Here is a 20962-nt window from a genome sequence, read left to right as displayed (position 1 = left end):
GTGCTTGTAACTCTTAGAGTAGACAGGTGGTGGGGAGTCAACCTGCTTACGTGGACAATGAATAGAAGCATGCTACTGGTATTCAACCTAGTGCTTGATACAGTCAGGGAACTCTGAGAACGGGTTTAAATATTTTGTTTGCACAAATATGAGTCTAAGCTCAACTAGTCACTAAAACAGGGTTCACTATTTATATTGAGATGGAGTCTCGCTCTTTCGCCCAGGCTGGAGTACAGTGGGGTGATCTCAGCTCACTGCAACCTCCGCCTCCCGAGTTCAAGTGACTGTCCTGCCTCAGCCTCCCAAGGAGGTGGGATTACAGGTGTGCACCACCACGCCTGGCTAATTTTTGTACTTTTAGTAGATGGGGTTTCACCATGTTGGCCAGGCTGGTCTTGAACTCCTAACATCAGGCAATCCTCCCACCTCTGCCTCCCAAAATCCCATGCCTGGGATTACAGGCATGAGCCACCCCGCCTGGCCAGGATTCACAATTTAAACAAATTCTATTTTAAGCTTCATATTTTCCTCAGCATTTAAAAAAAAAAACATGTACAAAGACCATGTCTAGGGCAGCAGCTGCAGCCAGACCCCCACACCAGGCCACCCCTGCCTCTCCCCGGTGGTCCAGTGACTGTGTACTGCGCAGGGAATGCAGCAGCCCCCATCGGGCACACTCTTCAGCACTACCCGGGGAGGTACCAGGATCATGTACAACTCGAAATTCCCGATAGAGTGCTGAACTCACCAATGACCAAAACACCCTCGAGGGACCCGCCCACCACTTCCGGGGTCACCAGCCCTGCCAGTGATGAGCCCCCGACAGGCACTCAGACAGCCCAGAACAGCAGGCAGGTGGTGAAGGGTCAGAGTTTGACCTGGACATTTAAAGGCCTAGCCATGAGAAGGGGCAAACCCTGCGGGCCCCTCCGGCCTTTCCAGGAGGGAGTCTCACCCACCAGGCCCCAGGAAGCTTTCTGACCAGCCTTCGCTGTGGGGTTGGCCCCCAGCCCTCCGCTCCTCTTTGTGAACACCAGCAGATACCTCCTGTGCCTGCTGAGGCCACAGCTGCTACCCCAAGGGGAGTGAGTCCTGCCAGCACACCCTGCAGCTGAGTGCCAGGAAGTGGAGGAGAACAAACAGGCCCCGCCTCCAGAACCATCATCTGGCTCTTCCAGCCCCAGCCTCAGGGGGCACCACCCAACCGCTTCCTTCTCCAAGAGAGGCAATAAAAACCACCTTCACTCCAGGACCAAGAGAAAGAAAAGCACATACATTTCCAGAATTTTGGAAAAGTTCACTCTGCAGCAGCTGAATGGCAGATGGTCTCTGCGATGAGTTCCTTCTCGTTAAGTGCTGGATATACTTGGCTTGCACTGGACACCTTTTACGGAGGGATTCCGGCAACTGACCAGTTCTTAAACCTGTTAGAACTTCTGCTCGCTCCATTTCTGTTCCAAACGGCTGAAAGAGCTCTAGCAGGATCACACCCAAGCTGTACATATCTGACTGGAAAAAGAAAAAAAGGGGGAACTCAGTAGCGAAATACAAAGTTAGAAGAACGTTTCCATTTCTGTGTTCCACCCTCCAAACAGGAGAGGGTTTCTAAGAATGAGGATATACAGTCACCCACAAGGAAGGGAACGGAGCAGGATGGCTCATCAGTGACAGGGACTTTCACAACCTCAAAAAGGGGCATCCGTGGGCACGCAGAATGGATGGTCAGGTGGAGGGCAGGGATAATCCCCACCCACAGCAGTCACAACCATACAACTGTCTTCAGCACCCCTTAACAATCCAGGCCTGACCCAGGCAGTGACGTGAGCTCCCGCCTGCTAGTGTCAGCTGCGGGGGAGCCACAGAGGGTCGCGGGTTCTCCTCCGGTCTCACCTCTGCCTCCACTCATTCTTACCAAGTGTCCTTGGTGACATTTAACAAACTGCATAAAATCTGTGATACTACTCCTAAAAACAGATTTTTTAGGAAGGTCTTCACTAGACAAGATTTTAGGGGCAGCCATCATTTTTTCTGACAGCTCTTTCCTAATCACTAAAAAGCTGTCAATGCGCCATCAAAAGGAAGAAAATTTTACTAGCCTGTTGTTTTGAAAAATGGATTTTAGCATTTCTTCCAGGAACAAGGGAGATTCAAACTTTATAGCATGTTCGTTCTATTTCAAGGGGAGTCAAGGGGCAGGCTTCCCCTTGGTGTTTATTTACCAAAGCTTGAAAAAAACCAATTAGAAGAAAGGCTGAAAACAGGCTTCCATGAATTCTAGCTTCCTGAGGTGAACAGTGATGTTTTAAAGGGAAAGCTCATTTCAAAATCGATTTAGGCCAGGCACAGTGGTTCATGCCTTAATCCCAGCACTTTGGGAGGCCAAGGGAGGAGAATCATTTGAGGCCAGGAGTTTGAGACCAACCTGGACAAAGCAAGACCCATTTCTACAAATAATTTTTTTTTTATTAGCTGGGTGTGGTAGCACAACTCTTGAAGTCACAGTTACATGGGAGGCTGAGGTGGGAGGATCACTTGAGCCCAGGAGTTGGAGGCTGCCATGAGCTATGATGACACCACTGCAATCCAACCTGGGCAACAGAGAAAGACCCTGTCTCAAAAACAACAAATGAACAAACAAAAAAATTGTGACATCTGTTGATTTTGAAATGGTAATGTAGGCAACACAGAGTCTACTGAAAAGTGAGGTTTCTTCTTAGGACAGTTTGATCCAGTTAATTATCTACAGTACTCAGTTATCTCCAAAAACATCTCTATGACAGAGCTTCTGCATTTCATTGTACTGTTTGTTTTTTTCTTTTTTTGAGATGGAGTTTTGCTCTTGTCATCCAGGATGGAGTGCAATGGTGCAACCTCGGCTCACTGCAACCTCTGCCTCCCGGATTCAAGTGATTCTCATGCCTCAGCCTCCGGAGTAGCTGGGACTACAGGCATGTGCCATCGCACCCAGATAATTTTTGTATTTTTAGTAGAGACCAGGTTTCACCATGTTGACCAGGCTGGTCTTGAACTCCTGACCTCTGGTGACCCACCCACCTCGGCCTCCCAAAGTGCTGGGATTACAGGCGTGAGCCACTGCATCCAACCCTGTACTGTTATTTAAGACTGCAGAATAAGTTGAATGAAAGGGCAGAAAGCAACAAATACTACCTTGGCATCATACTCAGATCCTTCCAACTGTTCGGGTGAAGCGTACAGACAAGTACCCACTCTGGACGTATGTGTTGGTGTTCCTATCATTTCAAAAGCCACATATTAAACACTGCAGTTAGCACTGTCAACATTAAAGAACATTTACTATGAGCAAGCAGTGTAGCTCCTAAGAGAACAACAGTTGCTTTGTATCTTTATCTTACCTTTGCTATTAAATCTTTATGATTCTCTTTAAATGCTAACATGTGCAACCATGTCTTTTGCTTATGCAAAGAAAACAAAACAAAACCAAAAACTTACTCTTCCCGTTTCTGTTGGTCCAGTCTGTGTTCTTCTGTAGGATGTCTGTGCAGGCCAGACCAAAGTCTCCTATTTTTACTTGCTGATCAGGGCCATGAAGAAAAATATTTCTTGGCTATCAACAAACAAAACAAGTCAACTCCTTGGCTTTCTTAAAACAAATAGTAAAATCTTGTAAATGTTTTTAAGTGTTTGGAACTCAGGAGCAAGCAGCCCCTCAAAAGTTAAATATTTGAGGAATAGTTCCCAAATTTGCCTGCACATCAGAATCATCCAGGAGTTTTAAAAATCTCAACATCTGGCCGGGTGCAGTGGCTCATGCCTGTAATCCCAGCACTTTGGGAGACTGAGGCAGGCAGATCACCTGAGGTCAGGAGTTCAAGACAAGCATGGCCAACATGGTGAAAAACCGTCTGTAAAAAATACGAAATTAGTCAGGTGTGGTGGCACGTGCCTGTAATCCCTGCTACTAGGGAGACTGAGGCAGAAGAATGGCTTGAACCCAGGAGTCAGAGGCTGCAGTGAACCAAGATTGTGGCATTGCACTCCAGCCTGGGCAACGAGCAAAACCCTGTCTCAAAAAAAAAAAAAAACTTCAACATTCAACCATTCCCCAGGCCAACTGCATCAGAACTCCTGCGGGTGAACGCAAGCATCAGTATTATTAAAAGTCCCAAGGCTATTCTAAATTTGGAGAATATTAATGTAGAGCATGCTTTGTACACAAGTGCTTCCCAACCCTTACTGCACATCATTACCCAAGAAGCTCTTAGAAATGACTGTCCTCGGCCGGGCACGGTGGCTCATGACTGTAATCTCAGCACTTTAGGAGGCTGAGGTGGGCAAATCGCCTGAGGTCAGGAGTTTAAGGCCAGCCTGGCCAACATGGTGAAACCCCATCTCTACTAAAAATACAAAAATTAGCCAGGTGTGGTGGTGCATGCCTGTAATCCCAGCTACCCGGAGGCTGAGGCAGAATGGCTTGAACCTGGGAGGCAGAGGTTGCAGTGAGACGAGATCGCACCACTGCACTCCAGCCTGGGAAACAGAGTGAGACTCTGTCTCAAAAAAAAGAAAAGAAACGACTGTCCTGTCGAGTCCAGAGACGTGATTTTCTATGTGTGAGAAAACATTTTAAATGGCTTTTTCAAGGCATGATAAATCTAAGCACCGGCAGCCAGCCTGGAATGTAACAAACCGCATGGCTCATCCACCTGGAAGATCACAATAAGTGAACAGGATGTAGAGGAGTCAGCCCATAAAAGGGAAGAAAGTTTCATTACTGGGAAATCCAAACTTAAGCGGGGAAGGGACCAGGGTATAACCTTCTAAGGGGATAATGCAACGTAGGTGCCGTCCAGGAAGATCGTAACCCTGTAGTCCTTGACCAGTGAGGAACTGAGGTAGGGTCTTGCATGCTAGGATATAAATTACCTGTTGTAACTGCCCTGGGTGTACCTGCCTACCAGACACGCGACCTTGCAAGAGGGCTATTAAAAGTCTCACTTTCACTGTTCTTTGTGCCTCTAAGTTCACTCTTTGGGTTTGGACGGGTAAGCATGTTTCTCGCACTATGAAAAAACTGATTTTTTTTTTTTTAAGACAGAGTCTTGCTGTGTCGCCAGGCTGGAGTGCAGTGGCGCCATCTCGGCTCACTGTAACCTCCACCTCTCAGGTTCAAACAATTCTCCTGCCTCAACCTCCCGAGTAGCTGGGACTACAGGCGCACGCCACCACAGCCAGCTAATTTTTGTATTTTTAGTAGCGACAGGGTTTCACCATGTTGGCCAGTACGGTCTTGATCTCTTGACCTCATGTTCTGCCCGCCCTGGCCTCTCAAAGTGCTGGGATTACAGGCATGAGCCACCGCACCAAGCCAACTTTGATATTTTTTAAAAGCTCCCAGATAACTCATATGTATTAGCCAGGGTTGGGAACTAATAGATCACACTAAATGGTTTTATTTAAGCAAAGAGTACAGACCCAAAACATCTCCCAAACTATTCCTATGCCGGAGAAAAACTGAACCCATAATGGGGAGAGGGAAGATTCTATTATAATAAAAACTAAAAAATAGGTTAACAAGTTTTCTTACTTTAAAAGTAATAATTTTAACTTTTGTATTTTAATGTATAAATTCCTCTGTTTTAGCTTTGATCATTGTTTCAGCTACACTTGAATTGGAGAGAAATCAGAAATAAAGATGTAAGATGATAGCTTGAATATGTTTTTATGATAGAGTAGAAAACCCTAAAAACTGCTGACATTTGACATTCTATGATCAAGGAACAAAGTCTGGACGCTTGGTTCCAAACTTTGATGGATTGCCTTCACAGATCCAATTCTCGACAAATTCTAGAACAGTTCTAGAACTGAACTGAAAGAATCATCACAAAGAGACTGAAACTGACCAATTCCATAACAACATTTTCTCCTGAAGTCTTAAGTTTTTCTCATGGGGAATATACCCAGGAAAGGAAGCAGAGACCTGGTGGTTGACAGTGCCAAGCCCCTGGAAGATGGCCCATCTGCAGCACTTCACTCGAAACTCTATGAAGCCATCATGAGAGAAGACTGCACTACGATTGAGGTACTCCTGAGAAATCACCCTGTCAACCAGCCCATCACCATTCTGCCCAACTCCACCAGCAGCAGATTACTTCTGACCCAGGTACCCTCTTTTCTGCTCAGTCACTTCTGGAAAAAAGTCAGGCTGCTTAGAAAGGAGCATAATCTAAAGCTGGTGAACCCACTAAGCTCACGGCCCTTATGAGAATGAGACACGACTCCAGCTCACCCCACACACACTGCAGTGCTCCCCAAAGCCTGCAAAGCCTCCCCTACACATGTCACACACAAACCAACATGAGAAAACACCAGACCCTGTGTGGCTGGAAGACCATTCATGTCATCTCTCAAACATACCCACGGTGATGATCTCCATGTGGTCAAATTAGTTTTTCCCTTTTTCGGCCAGATGCAGTAGCTCATGCCTGTAATCCCAGCACTCTGGAAGGCCAAGGTGGGTGGATCACCTGAGGTCAGGAGTTCGAGACCAGCCTGGCCAGCAGGGCAAAACACTGTCTCTACTAAAAATACAAAAATTAGCCGGGCATGGTGGCAGGAGCCTATAATCTCAGCTACTCGGACGGCTGAGGCAGGAGAATTGCTTGAACCCAGAAGGCAGAGGTTGCAGTGAGCCAAGATCGTACCACTGCACTCTCTAGCCTGGACGACAGAGCGAGACTCCATCTCAAACAAACAAAAAATAGTTTTTCCCTTTTTAATATATACATTTTCATTTTCTAAACTTTTATACAATGATTATTACTTTTACAATTAAATTCAAAAAGGAAGTCACCCTCTCTTGTACCCTACTGTCTTATCTTGCAGCCACGGTGTGAAACTACTACTTACATGTGTGTATTTTAAGAGCTGGCACAAACAGCTCTGCTAATCATAGACAGAACATATGCTGCGTTATATTTGAAAACCCTGAAGATTCAGGTTTTACTGCTGGTAATACGACTTTGGCAACGACACAGCACCTACTTGTCCATCACCCTGTGGGTTAATTTAAGGACTAAGTGACTTCATAGCAAGTACCCTTAATATCACACCACAGGCTCTTCTGAAGAATCAACTTTCAAAAATTTCCAAAGCTTTTGAGTGTTATTTCTGTTGCCTCAGTAAATGTGCATTTCTGTGAAACACAGATTTTATAGGATGGAATTCACTGAATTTTGATCATTTAAAACAGGTAGTAGAAAAGGAAACTTTCAATGCACATACCAGAAAAAGAGTGAGCCAATGAGACACTAAATAAATGTATTGCCTTTGAAATGGCAAGCTAACACAAACAGTATTTTTAACTACACAGGGCCACTTGTAATGTGTTTTGTTTTCCCTCCAAAGCCGACAGAGTCTATCATCCCCATCCATCTGGCTGCCAAGTACCACAAGGCCCAGAGTCTGCTCTGCCTGTTACGGCACGGCGCTGACCCAGAAGTCAGGTAAGTTAACTCCACCTAAAATCATTTCTTTTTTTTTCTTTTTTATTTTGAGGCAGGGGTCTCGCTCTGCTGCCCAGGCTGGAGTGCAATGGCACAATCTCGCCTCACTGCAACCTCTACTTCCTGGGTTCAAGAGCTTCTCCCACCTCAGCCTCCCGAGTAGCTGGGATTACAGGTGTGCGTCACCATGCCCAGCTAACATTTGTATTTTTAGTAGAGACAGGGTTTCACCATGTTGGCCAGGCTGGTCTTGAACTCCTGGCCTCAAGTGATCCACCTGCCTCGGCCTCCCAAAGTGCTGGAATTAACAGCCCTCAGCCACAGCACCCAGCTTCACTGACAATCATTTCTAAGTGAGGATATACCTGATATAGATGTTTTTTCAGTTCATACATTTTTTCCACTTATGTTTGGAGTTGTTCGTTCTTATGAATGAACCAATGTCTTTACTGAGTAGATGAGATACTCTGAAAAACTGAGAAAAATGCAACATCATAAAGATTTTGCCAAATTATTGCACATTCTGAGGATTAAGTGCTCAATGGTGGTGTTGTGAGGAATGCAGTAAAGTCCTTGCCATGGCCTTCAATAAGTTTAACCACCAAAGTTAGGTGTGAAAAATAAAATATACGTAGACAATGGATTTTCTTTATTTTTGGTTTTTGTTTTTTGAGACGGAGTGTTGCTCTGTCGCCCAGGCTGGAGTACAGTGGCATGGTCTCAGCTCACTGCAAGCTCCGCCTCCAGGGTTCACGCCATTCTCCTGCCTCAGCCTCCCAAGTAGCTGGGACTACAGGCGCCTGCCACCACGCCTGGCTAATTGTTTGTATTTTTAGTAGAGATGGGGTTTCACCATGTTAGCCAGGATAGTCTCAATCTCCTGACCTCATGATCCGTCCACCTCAGCCTCCCAAAGTGCTGGGATTACAGGCGTGAGCCGCCGCGCCTGGCCGACAATGGATTTTCTTGTTTATTACTCTCCACTAGAAGGTAAGCCACATGAAAGAGAAGTTGACCTTGTGCACCACTGTATCTCCAGCACCTCAACCAAATCAATGCCTGACACTTAGCAAGTGCCCAGTAATACTATCTGAGTGAATGAAAGAATTAAGTAGTATAGGCCGGGCGCGGTGGCTCACGCCTGTAATCCCAGCACCATGGGAGGCTGAGGTGGGTGGATCATGAGGTCAGGAGTTCGAGACCAGCCTGGTGAAACCTCATCTCTACTAAAAATACAAAAACTAACCAGGCGTGGTGGCGGGCGCCTGTAGTCCCAGCTACTCGGGAGGCTGAGGCAGGAGAATCGCTTGAACCCGTGAGGCGGCAGCTGCAGTGAGCCAAAATCACGCCACCACATTCCAGCCTGGGCGACAGAGCAAGACTCCATCTCAAAATAATAATAATAATAGAACTTCTTGCCCCAAATCCTTACCATGCTCCAGAAGAACCCACCTGACCTGTCTTGCTCCCAGCCTCTCCCTGAGCACCCCACCCCAGCTCTCCAAGTCCTCTCGAAGTCCCTTCCACATCTCAACCATCACAGACTCGCCCCATTCTCCTTAGGGGACCCTTTCCTACCCTGCACACTGCATGCACTATGTGAGGCCTCTGCACCTCTCTAGAACTCTGCCGGCTTCCACTATTTACTGAGCTGTTTCACTGTTTCACGTCTATCTTCCCTGCTAGACTATAAGCCCTACAAAGGTAGGGGCCACCTGCTGTTTCACCATATCCATAGCCTAGGGCCTCACGCTAAACAAATCTATGTGAACTAAAATCATTTTCTAATTTCAGCAGAGCAGTTAGATTTACATAATAAACCATCCTTTTGCTCTGCCAAAACAAAGGAATTTTTGAAAGCGCTTCTGAGATGAGGGCCAAGTTGTAAAATGCCCATTCCACCTGGCCTGGAGCAGGGAATGAACTTCGGAATGACCACAGGTCTTCAGATTCAACCCCTGGCACTTCTGCTCCCTACACACTCACGCAGAAAAATGTCGGGTAGGAGAGCAGAGACAGAGCCTCTAAGAAAGGAGTCAACGGGAGTTCGGGCCTTCACGGCTCACTTCTGTGGCAATAACAGATCACACTCAAGTCCACACAATTTCACAGAAAGCCAGTAACCCAGCCCAGCACTGTGTGAGGTGCCAGGCTGCAGAAATCACTAAGATACAGCCTTGAAGGGACACAGCCCTAGCGGGGACGGCACAGGTAAAACAGGCTGCTCCAAGAAGCTGGGCCTTCTTCACAACATTGTATAAAAGTGAAAATAATTTTTCAAAAAAAAAATTATATATATATAAAATGAAGCTAGGCCCCATCATGTAGTGATGCATCCCACCACATCCCACGAAAAACCCTGGGATAGCCTGAGAAACTACCCAGCAATACAGATTTTGAAACACATCCTTAAGGTAATTGAAGGGTCTTACTTTAAATAAATACTGGCTTCTTAAGCATTAACTGTTCACGTAGAGCCATTCCCACTGTGAATTCAGTGTAACGTGTAATCAATACCCATTCTAGGGACACGACAGGCCTCACCACACTCAACTTAATGCTACTGCACTGGCCAGTCACTTCCACCACGTGGGCAAAACCAGGCAACAGAATGCACAGGATCCTGACAGACATTCAGAATAGCAGCATCACATGTCTCCGCATCTTGTGTGCGCACGGAGCTCAAGTTAACGCTCAAGGGGAAATCAGCAACAAACGTTCACCACTCCACCTGGCCATAGCATATGGTTGCTATCCAGTTCTCTCCATTTTGACCCAAAATGGTGCCGATGTCAATGCTATTAATGAAGCCAGCATGACACCCCTTCACATGGCCGCAAACATGCTGAATAAGGAGATGATGGAAACGCTCATTGCCTATGGAGCAAACGTCAACTGTGCTGTCTCTTCCACGGGGAACACGCCCCTGAAGCTTGCAGTGTGCACTGCATCAAGCAAAGCAGGCCGACTCCTCGGGGCGGGGGTCAGCTGCATCCGTCTGCTGCTCACTCACGGAGCCAAAGTCAACGCCCAGGACTACAAGGGCCAAACCGCCATCCATGAGGCATGCTTTGGAGGCAGAGAGGCAATCATCAATCTCCTGCTTGAATTTGAAGCAAATGTTAACATTTTAACAAGAAACGGGGAATCTCCAATTTATATGTACCTTCAGCGCAGTTTCAATGTAAGAGATACAGCACTTCTGGCCAGGCTACTTTATCACACTTATCCTCTGAGAATGACCAATAACCAAGGAATTCTACCTGCAGGAATCATGCTACCAGAATTCCGCCTCTTAAGGGACACCCTAATAAAGCAATCGCAAAAACCTTTATCCCTACAGGGTATCTGCAAAAGAAACATCAGGAATATTTATGGTGAGAAATACAAACAGCACTTGAAGCAATTCCTCCCAGTGACAATATGGAATTCTGTCTACTGCTGTTATGACTTGGCATATACCTCTTGAAATAAGACCTCCCAGTTTCACAGCAGAGGGACTTTCAGCCACTCAAACTGCATTTTCTGGCTAGACATGTCCCAGAAAATGCTTCACCTATCACCTGTGACATCCCAAATGTACAAACTACTGATTCTTGAACATGTTCCAAAATACAAAGTGACTTGCCTATTAACAGTTTTGTTCCTAGGTTTTTTTTTTTTTCATGCCCTTTCCATGATTCAACTTTGGGCCGAAAAGTAAGCAAATTAATTTAAATCTCTTCAGCCAAAGACACAAATATATTTTCTCTCTTTCTTGATAGCCTTTTCTGGATAAAAATCAAATAGTCATTATAGACTTTTCTAAAACAACAAAAAAACTTCCGATTTTGTTAAACTTTAAGATGAATAATTATAGAAATAGAGTTTACCTCTAAGTCTGCAATAATCAATGAGCATTTCTGTCAGCACTAAATACATTTAGCACCCCTGATTATAGCAGTACTCAGAGCACCTGAAAAAAAGTACTCATACTCCACAGAGGATTTTCAAATGCCCCAAAATTACTACTTTAAAATTCAACTTATAACCAAGTGCAGTGGCTCACACCTGTAACCCCAGCACTTTGGGAGGTCAAGATGTGAGGAACACTTGAGCCCAGGAGTTCAAGATCAACCTGGGCAACATAGCAAAACTCCATCTCTACAAAAAAAATTTAAAAATTAGCTGGGCATGGTAGCACATGCCTGTAGTCTCAGCTGCTAGGGAGGCTGAGGTGGGAGGATCGCTTGAGCCTGGGAGTTGGAGGCTGCAGTGAGCTGTAATCGTGCCACTGCGCTCCAGCCTGGGCGACAGAGCGAGACTCCGTCTCAAAAAAAAAAAAAAAATTCAACCTAATGTTTCCATACTCTGGATCTATCGAACAATGACTTATCTGACAGTAATTATAACCTCCTAAGCAAATGAACTAGGACATGTAATCTTATTTAGTATAATCAACCAACATCAAGTCATCCCTGATACAAAGCTCCCACTGCTTTCAATGATTTCATCGCCCCCACTTACCTTCAGATCTCGGTGCACAATTCCCATGTTATGTATGTAAAACACACCTTCTACCAATTCTTGAAAAATTTTTGTTGCAACATTGGCCATAACATAAGGACCTTGAAGTAAAAAAAAAATAGTTTTATTTCTCTAATTTTTTTACTCATTACATTGGCATCTAAATATTAATGTCGTTCTAAATACATTAACATCTGACACTTAAGAACAATCAGATTTTCAACAAAGTCAATGCTGCAGAATGGTCTAAAACCTAGAAATAAGCAGGAAAGGTTCCTCAGCACCCAACAGTTGATGGACTTTGTCAACCAGAAACAAAGTACCTCTAACTTCAATCAGAGCCCTCCCCTGTATTAATGACTTTTTAAATAATTCTCGGGTATCAGGCAACTAGATTCGATAAAGTTTAAGTTCCCTTGAACCCTTGAATTCTGGGATTTAATGCTAATAAATCTGGTATCCTAGCCCACAGTGGATTAAAGATATTATTACAAATAATGGAATAAGAAAAAAGATAAAATATGTTAGCTCCAGGAGTATGATTCAATCATCTGGAATGCCTCACTTTCCAAAAATGACACAGCATATGGCCCAAAAAATATAAGTAAATTAATTCATCTATTAATATGATGACATACATTTAGAGGATGGAGAGGTTTTACAGGACTAACACAAAAATTGATAAAGAAAAAATTCTGGCCAGGTGCAGACGCTCACGCCTATAATCTCAGCACTTTGGGAGGAGAGGACAGGAGGATTGCTTGAGATCAGGAGTTGGAGACCAGCCTGGGCAGGATAATGAGACCTTATCTCTACAAAATTTTGTTTTTCAAAATCAGCCAGACATAGTGGCATGCACCCGTAGTCCCAGCTACTCAGGAGGCTGAGGTGGGAGGATCGCTTGAGCCAGGGAGGCCAAGGCTATAGTGAGCAGTGGGTGTACAACTGCACTCCTGCCTGAGCAACAAACAGAGCAAAGCTCTGTCTCAAAAAAATAAAATAAAATAAATAAATAATAAAAATGAAAACAAAGCACCTGGAGGCAACTCCTACATGAGATGGGGAAGGTGTGACTGTGTCTATTTCCCGGCCCGGCAGACCCAGATGGTACTCACAGGCAGACTCGTCCACATAGTCCCGGCCCCGCTTGTTTCTCTCGACTATCCAATCCCACAGCGAGAGCTCACACAGCTGCATCTGGATGTGCAGCATCAGGTGGTACTGTGCCTAGGAGAGGACACTGTGATGGCTCCCATCTTTGCACGATTCACTCGCATTATTCATTTAGCCAACAAATATTCATCTGCCTATTCTGGGCCAAGAGAGTAGGCCTCTAGGGAAGTCATTAAACCTGTATGGACTTATCGTTGCAAGACAGAAGTGTCCTCAGGACACAGGCCCACCCAAGAAGTCCAAAGTCTAATGAAAGTGACAGATAAGGACACTGATAATTAAAACAGAGTGTTGTAATACCAGCAGAAGGGGGGCCAGGCTGAAGTCAGGCAGGGGTCCAATGGCAGAAGCTCTCAACTGTGACCCGGAGAAACTGGTCCTGAAACTGGTCTGCTCGCTACATAAACAGTTTTTAAAGCTAAGAGAAAGCATCAAAGAATGGCTGTATGATATTCTACTACTCTATATATAATTTCTACAAAGTATATATACTTTGGCTTCACGTTGTACATAACTAATAACTTATTCAATAAAAAGGTAAGCAAACACTAAGCTTACTGTAGCCCACTGTATATACCATCTGATTTAGGCATCTAAGAAAATTTTCCAAATAAAATACAGAGAAATGAAATGATTCTGATTAAAAGTCCCCCAAACTCAAGTCATCCAGATTCAGGTGAAAGTGTTCAAAGTTCTAAGTTTCATAAAAAAGCACAGGCTCAGCCAGGCGTGGTGGCTCACACCTGTAATCCCAGCATCCTGGAAGGCCAAGGCAGGTGGATCACGAGGTCAGGAGTTCAAGACCAGCCTGAACAACATGAGGAAACCTCGTCTCTACTAAAAATACAAAAAAATCAGCCAGGCGTAGTGGCGCGTGCCTGTAATCCCACTACTCAGGAGGCTGAGGCAGGAGAATCGCTTGAACCTGGGAGACGGAGGTTGCAGTGAGCTGAGATTGCACCATTGCACTCCAGCCTCGGTGACAGAGCAAGACTCCATCTCCAAAAAAAAAAAAAAAAAAGCACAGGCTTGGTAGGATGCAGTGGCTCATGCCTGTAATCCCAGCACTTTGGGAGGCTGAGGCAGGTGGATCACCTGAGGTCAGGACTTTGATACCAGCCTGGCCAACATGGTGAAGCCCTGTCTCTACTAAAAATACAAAAAAAATTAGCTGGGCGTGGTGGTGGGCGCCTGTAATTCCAGCTACTCGGGAGGCTGAGGCAGGAGAATCGCTTGAATCCAGGAGGCAGAGGTTTCAGTGAGCCGAGATCATGCCACTGTACTCCAGCCTGGGTGACAAGAGCAAAACTTTGTCTCAAGAAAAAAAACACAGGCTCAGAAACACATATTCTGTGACAAGAATTAATTCTGCACTGTGTCTATGTAGATGGTATATACAGTTTTATAATCTTAACAAGACAGATTATGTGTAGACCCTGTCAATTTTCATGTTTTTAGTTTTATTTTTTTATTTTTTTTGAAACAGAGTCTTGCTCTAGTTGCCCAGCCTGGAGTACGGTGGCACAATCTTGGCTCACTGCAACCTCTGCCTCCCGGGTTCAAGCGATTCTCCTGCCTCAGCCTCCTGAGTAGCTGGGATTACAGGTGCACAGCATCACGCCTGGCTAATTTTTGTATTTTTAGTAGAGACGAGCTTTCACCATGTTGGCCAGGCTGGTCTCGAACTCCTGATCTCAGGTGATCTGCCCTCCTCGGCCTCCCAAACTGCTGGGATTACAGGCGTGAGCCACCACACCCGGCCTAATGTTCATGTTTTTAATATTACTACTTAAAATACTGGGGAAAGCATGGTGGCAGCGTGGCCATGGAAGGAGGGTTTATCAGTATGACCCTCAACAAGAGCCTCCTGAAAACTACAACTAACATAAAACCAATTTTAAAATTAAAAAGAATATCCCGAATACTGAGCTGCTAATCCTACTGGGACTCACCTAAAGTCATGCTACAAAATCGTTTTGCATAAATATATCTTTATAGCATGATGCTAACATACAACAGAAACAGAGTGTGAGTGAGGCCGCCAACTCTAGGGTACACACTCGAGATGATCTGGAGCTGTAAATGGCCAGGTCGGGGAGGCCAGAAAAGGACGTGGAGGAGTTAACTAAGTGAAGAAGGGAGAACCGAACGCAAAGGCCACATGGCAAGGGGAACATGGCCAGTACAAGAGACTGAACGCAGGGCAGAAGCGCCAGAGCTGAGAGAGGGCGAGAGAAGGCCACACAGCTGCACAGTCCCCAATACTGGCCAAATTAGGAGGGTCTGGGAAAGTAATCTACCTCTGTCTGACCCAAAAAGTTGACATTTTCTTCAGAAGATTCTTCGGTGGATGTGAAACTCTCCTCTAGGTGGGAATTACGCCTGAGTGGCAGCTGCTGTTCCACAACTGAACTGGTAGACAAACCAGCCAAGCCATTTTCCTGGAGCTCCAGGGTCGACTCAAGTTCACCAGAGTCTCTTATGACTAAATTGGCGGTGTACTTCACCGACTTGTTATTCTGATTTTCAGTGTCAGATTCTCCAAAGCGTTTTTCTTTTTCTGGGGTGGGCTCAGCAAAGATAATGGATGAGCTGCTACTTTCATCATTTTTAACACCACATTGCTCTCTGAAAAAAAAAATAGTAAACATAAAAGTCAATGGGCCGAGCACAGTGGCTCATGCCTGTAATCCCAGCACTTTGGGAGGCTGAGGCGGGAAGATCACTTAAGGTCAGGAGTTGGAGACCAGCTTACCCAACATGGTAAAACCCCATCTCAACTAAAAACACAAAAATTAGACAGGTATGGTGGCATACACCTGTAATCGCAGCTACTGGGGAGGATGAGGCAGGAAAATGACTTGAACCCAGGAGGTGGAGGTTATAGTGAGCTGAGATCATGCCACTGTACTCCAGCCTGGGCGACAAAGTGAGTAAGACTCCGTCTCCAAGAAAAAAAAAGTCAGCCGGGTGCAGTGGCTCATGCCTGTAATCCCAGCACTTTGGGAGGCCAAGACAGGCAGATCACGAGGTCAGAAGTTCGAGACCAGCCTGGCCAATATGGTGAAACACCATCTCTACTAAAAAATAAAAAATTGGCCGGGTGTGGTGGCATGCGCCTATAGTCCCAGCTACTTAGGAGGCTGAAGCAGGAGAATCGCTTGAACCCGGGAGGCAGAGGTTACAGTGAGCCAAGATTGCGCCACTGCACTCCACCCTGGCCAACAGAGTGAGACTCCATCTAAAAAAAAAAAAAAAAAAAAAAGCCAATGTACAGGTCTGGCACAGTGGCTCATGCCTATAATCCCAACACTTTGGTAAACCAAGGCGGGAGGATTGCTTGAGCCCAGGAGTTCGACGCTAGCCTGAACAACATGGCAAAACCCCATCTCTACAAAAAATACAAAAATTAGCCAGACATGGTGGTGCAAGCTTGTAGTCCCAGCTACTCAGGCAGCTAAGGTGGGAGGATTGCCTGAGTCCAGGAGTTGGAGGCTGCAATGAGCTGTGATCGTATCGCTGCACTCCAGCCTGGACAAAAGAGCGAGATCCTGTCTCAACAAAAATAATAAAAAATAGGCCAGGTGCAGTGGCTCACACCTGTAATCCCAGCACTTTGGGAGGCCAAGGCAGGCAGATCACCTGAGTTCAGGAGTTTGAGACCAGGCTGGCCAACATGGCAAAACCCCATCTCTACTAAAAATACAAAAACTAGCCAGGCATGGTGGTGCAGGCCTATAATCCCCGCTACTAGGGAGGCTAAGTCAGGAGGATCGCTTAAACCTGGGAGGCAGAGGTTGCAGTGAGCTGAGATCACATCACTGCACTCCAACCTGGGCGACAGAGCAAGACTCCATCTCAAAAAAAAAAAAAAAAAATACCGACAGGAAATATCTGAAAGGAAGAAATAATTTAACATTTTGTAATGAAAATAAGCAAAGTCTAAAACACTCATCCTGAGCTCCTTGTAGCAAAAGACAAAGATAGCCCAATGCAGGCCAGGTGCAGTGGCTCACGCCTGTAATCCCAGCACTTTGGGAGGCCGAGGTGGGCACATCACGAGGTCAGGAGATCGAGACCACCCTGGCTAACACAGTGAAACCCCGTCTCTACTAAAAATACAAAAAACTAGCTGGGTGTGGTGGCGGGCACCTATAGTCCCAGCTATTCGGGAAGCTGAGGCAGGAGAATCGCTGCAACACAGGAGGCGGAGGTTGCAGTGAGCCAAGATTGTGCCTCTGCACTCTAGTCTGGGTGACAGAGCGAGACTCTGTCGCCAAAAAAAAGAACAAAAGCCCAATGCAGGTGACAAGAGGTAATGTCCTAATATGTAAAAGGACATACCTGTCCTCTTCCTGGTCGGAGAGCACTTCCAGAGATGGCAACTCAATGGCAGCTCTGTCTGCTGAATGAAAACAAACAACAATCATCTTCAAACAGCCCAGTTTTTCAAATTGTAGTCAAAGACAGAGTTAAAATATACAAATAGTGTCAAATGAGACTACAGGTCTAAAAATGTCATGACCTTCTGGCAAAATACAAAAAGTTTATTCAAATGGCACGTGTTAGGAACCGTAAAAACAAAGCCATGCAACTATACGAGGGGTCAGCAAACAGCACAGAGGACTTGACAGTAAATATTTTAGGTTTTAGGGCCCTCTGGGACTCTGCTGTAACTGAACAATTCTGTTATGGTATAAAAGCAGCCATAGGCCCAGTGGCTCATGCCTGTAATCCCAACTCTTTGGGAGGCCGAGGCTCGAGGATCACTTGAGCTCAGGTGTTTAAGAACAGCATGCACAATATAGTGAGATTCCTCATCTCTATTTTTAGAACAAAATTTAATGTAATTTTTTTTTTTTTTGGAGGCAGTCTCGCTCTGTTGCCCAGGGTGGAATGCATTGGCACGATCTTGGCTCACTGCAACCTCCACCTCCTGGATTCAAGTGATTCTCCTGCCTCAGCCTCCCGAGTAGCAGGGACTACAGGTGCTCACCGCCATGCCCACCTCATTTTTGTATTTTTATTAGAGATGGGGTTTCACCATATTGGCCAGGCTGGTCTCGAACTCCAGACCTTGTGATCCTCCTGCCTCGGCCTCCCAAAGTGTTGGGATTACAGCCATGAGCCACACTGCCCCCAGCTAACTTTAAATTTAAAAAGTAGCCATAGACAATATATAAATGAAGAGCCTGTGTTCTAATAAATTTTATTTATTGATATTTAAATTTTGGGCCAGGCACAGAGGCTCATGCCTATAGTCCCAGCACTCTGGGAGGCCGAGGCAGGTGGATCACTTGAGGTCAGGAGTTCAAGACCAGCTTGGGCAACATGGTGAAACCCCGTCTGTACTAAAAATACAAAAATTAGCCAGGCGTGGTGGTACACACCTGTAATCCCAGCTACTTGGGAGGCTGAGGCAGAAGAATCACTTAAGCCCAGGTGGCGGAGGTTGCAGTGAGCAAAGATCACGCCACTATACTCCAGCCTGGGTGACAGAGCGAGACTCTGTCTCAAAAAAAAGAAAAGAAAAAAATAATTTCACATAATTGTCACAAAATCTTCTGATTTTGTTTAACTATTTAAAAATGTAAAAACCAACCAGGCGCAGTGGCTCACGCCTGTAATCTCAGCACTTTGGGAGGCCGAGGCAGGCGGATCACGAGGTCAGGAGATCGAGACCATCCTGGCTAACACGGTGAAACCCTGTCTCTACTAAAAAATACCAAAAAAAAAGTTAGCTGGCCATGGTAGCGGGCACCTGTAGCCCCAGCTACTCGGGAGGCTGAGGCAGAAGAATGGTGTGAACCCAGGAGGCAGAGCAGCCTGGGCGACAGAGCGAGACTCCGTCTCAAAAAAAAATATGTAAAAACCATTCTCAGCTTGTGGTATGTACAAAAACAAAGGCAGGCCAGATTTGGTGCACGGGCTAAAGTTTGCCAACGCTTCAACTACCATATCATCAAAAACGGCTTACCTCGTGGCTGAATCACGTGAACATGTTCTATCCACGCGGTGTGATAGCCAACAATATTGGGGTGCTGAAGACCCGCCAGCACCTTCACTTCCCGTAGGACCTAGAAAAGAAATGGAATTAGATCTGCCTTTTGCTGATAACTTGTTAAATGTTTATGCAATACTTCTTGTTCCAGAGCAAAATACAGATGGCCCCTGACTTACAATGGTATGAAGACATCACAATTTTTGACATACTTTGAATTTTGATCTTTTCTCCAGCTTGCAGTATGCAATGCATGAGATATATGGTATTTTATTATAAAATATGCTTTGTGCTAGATGATTCTGTCCAACTATTGAGTAATGTAAGTGTTCGGAGCACATTTAAGGTAGGCAGGGTAAGCTATAATGTTCGGTAGGTTATGCATATTAAAATGCATCTCCAATTTACAATATTTTCAATTTATGATGGGTTTATCAGGACATAATCCCATCATAAGATGGAGGACCATCTGTAATGAAAACTCCTCTGTACAAGGCATCTACACCATGTTAAAATAATGGAAATTTTTTTTTTTTTTTTTTTGAGACAGAGTGTCATTCTGTTGCCCAGGCTGGAGTGAAGTGGTGCCATCTTGGCTCACTGCAACCTCTTTGCTGGGTTCAAGTCATTCCCATGCCTCAGCCTCCCGAGTAGCTGGGATTACAAGCATGCACTACCACACCCAGCTAATTTTTGTGTTTTTAGTAGAGACAGGGTTCTGCCATGTTGGCCAGGCTGGTCTCACACTCCTGGCCTCAAGTGATCTGCCTGCCTTCGCCTCCCAAAGTGCTGGGATTACAGGCGTCAGCCACTGCACCCGGCCAATATAATGGAAATATTTTTGAGAAACAAATGGCAATTGTTATAGCAACTAAATAACATATTTATAGGGCACTTTATACTTTTTATGGCACACTTATCACCATTCTCTCTTTTGATCTCTACCCCAGTCCTCCAAGGTAAGTAAAATCACTACCGTCGCTACTATTTCAGGGCAGGTGACAGAAGTGGCTCAGAGGACTGGACAACTCGTCCAGAACCACACAGCATGTCAGGGAGAAGACTGACCTGGAACTGGGCTCCTGTTTTTTCATAACTAGCTATATTATATATCGATCATTTATTTTAAGAAATTAACATATTTTAAAAATTATATATATATATGTAAATTAGCCAGGCATGGTGGCAGATGCCTGTAATCCCAGCTACTTGGGAGGAAGGAGAATCCTTGAACCCGGGGGGGCGGAGGCTGCAGTGAGCCGAGATCATGCCACTTTACTCCAACCTGGGCAAAAGAGTGAAACTCCATCTCAAAACAAAAAATAATAATAATAATTTAACTTTGGTACTTTACTGTAACCCCATTCCTAGTAAACTGGAAATCCACACCACCTACTTTTGCCAAATATACACATATACATGTATAACTCTTTCAAAAAGAACTAAATACACAATTATTCAAAATAAGTAATTTTTAAAAATCATACCTTCATGCAAACTGTTTTAGTTGCACCCTTAATCAGGATTTTTTTTATTGCATAATACTGACCATCTAATTTATTCCTGACCTGAAAAGTAGAAGAAAAGACAAAGTATATTGTGTCATTAAACTTTAACTGAATAAGGAAGTTCTTTTAATCTGAGCTTAGACAATCCAAACTAGCCAAAGAGGTAAAATATAGCTAAAGACATGTCTCCTTACTATGTTCAGGGAAGTCAGCCAGACTAAGAGCTTTTCAGATAGTCTTGGAAGTCTAGCTCCTAAGAAGCCCTAGGCTGAAGAACGGGAATGTTAGCA

The 20962-nt window shown here is 45.1% G+C and overlaps 2 protein-coding genes across 3 annotated transcripts in view; one reads left to right on the top strand and one right to left on the bottom strand.

Moving 5' to 3' along the window:
• The window catches only part of EIF2AK1 (eukaryotic translation initiation factor 2 alpha kinase 1), a 35707-nt gene that overhangs the window by 1627 nt on the left and 13118 nt on the right, over positions 1–20962 (bottom strand). Inside the window, exons 6-14 of one of the 2 annotated variants that reach the window (XM_019030641.4) lie at positions 20652–20732; positions 19141–19240; positions 17508–17568; positions 15464–15791; positions 13106–13217; positions 11991–12091; positions 3472–3586; positions 3169–3251; positions 1276–1509 (exon numbers count right to left, since the gene is read on the bottom strand). In XM_019030641.4, the coding sequence (XP_018886186.2) occupies positions 1276–1509; positions 3169–3251; positions 3472–3586; positions 11991–12091; positions 13106–13217; positions 15464–15791; positions 17508–17568; positions 19141–19240; positions 20652–20732 (1215 nt within the window). The remainder of the gene's footprint in view (positions 1–1275; positions 1510–3168; positions 3252–3471; positions 3587–11990; positions 12092–13105; positions 13218–15463; positions 15792–17507; positions 17569–19140; positions 19241–20651; positions 20733–20962) is intronic. The other variant, XM_019030643.4, reaches the window with a different exon arrangement.
• Positions 5830–11119, top strand: ANKRD61 (ankyrin repeat domain 61). The gene is made up of 3 exons (XM_004045073.5): positions 5830–6142; positions 7387–7484; positions 10011–11119. Exons 1-3 carry the CDS (start codon positions 5927–5929, stop codon positions 10951–10953), a joined length of 1257 nt encoding a protein of 418 aa, XP_004045121.4. The 5' UTR covers positions 5830–5926; the 3' UTR covers positions 10954–11119.

This window comes from Gorilla gorilla, chromosome 6 (genome assembly GCF_029281585.2).
Source record: "Gorilla gorilla gorilla isolate KB3781 chromosome 6, NHGRI_mGorGor1-v2.1_pri, whole genome shotgun sequence".
Classification (NCBI taxonomy): Eukaryota; Metazoa; Chordata; class Mammalia; order Primates; family Hominidae; genus Gorilla; species Gorilla gorilla.
This window is presented reverse-complemented; position numbering and strand designations above follow the sequence as displayed.

Excerpts from the sequence above, each read along its gene's own strand:
- ANKRD61 (XM_004045073.5), top strand. The coding sequence starts at position 5,927 with ATGGGGAATATACCCAGGAAAGGAAGCAGAGACCTGGTGGTTGACAGT. Across the intron at positions 6,143-7,386 it reads GCAGATTACTTCTGACCCAG|CCGACAGAGTCTATCATCCC; the intron begins GTACCCTCTTTT and ends TTCCCTCCAAAG. Across the intron at positions 7,485-10,010 it reads GGCGCTGACCCAGAAGTCAG|GGACACGACAGGCCTCACCA; the intron begins GTAAGTTAACTC and ends TACCCATTCTAG.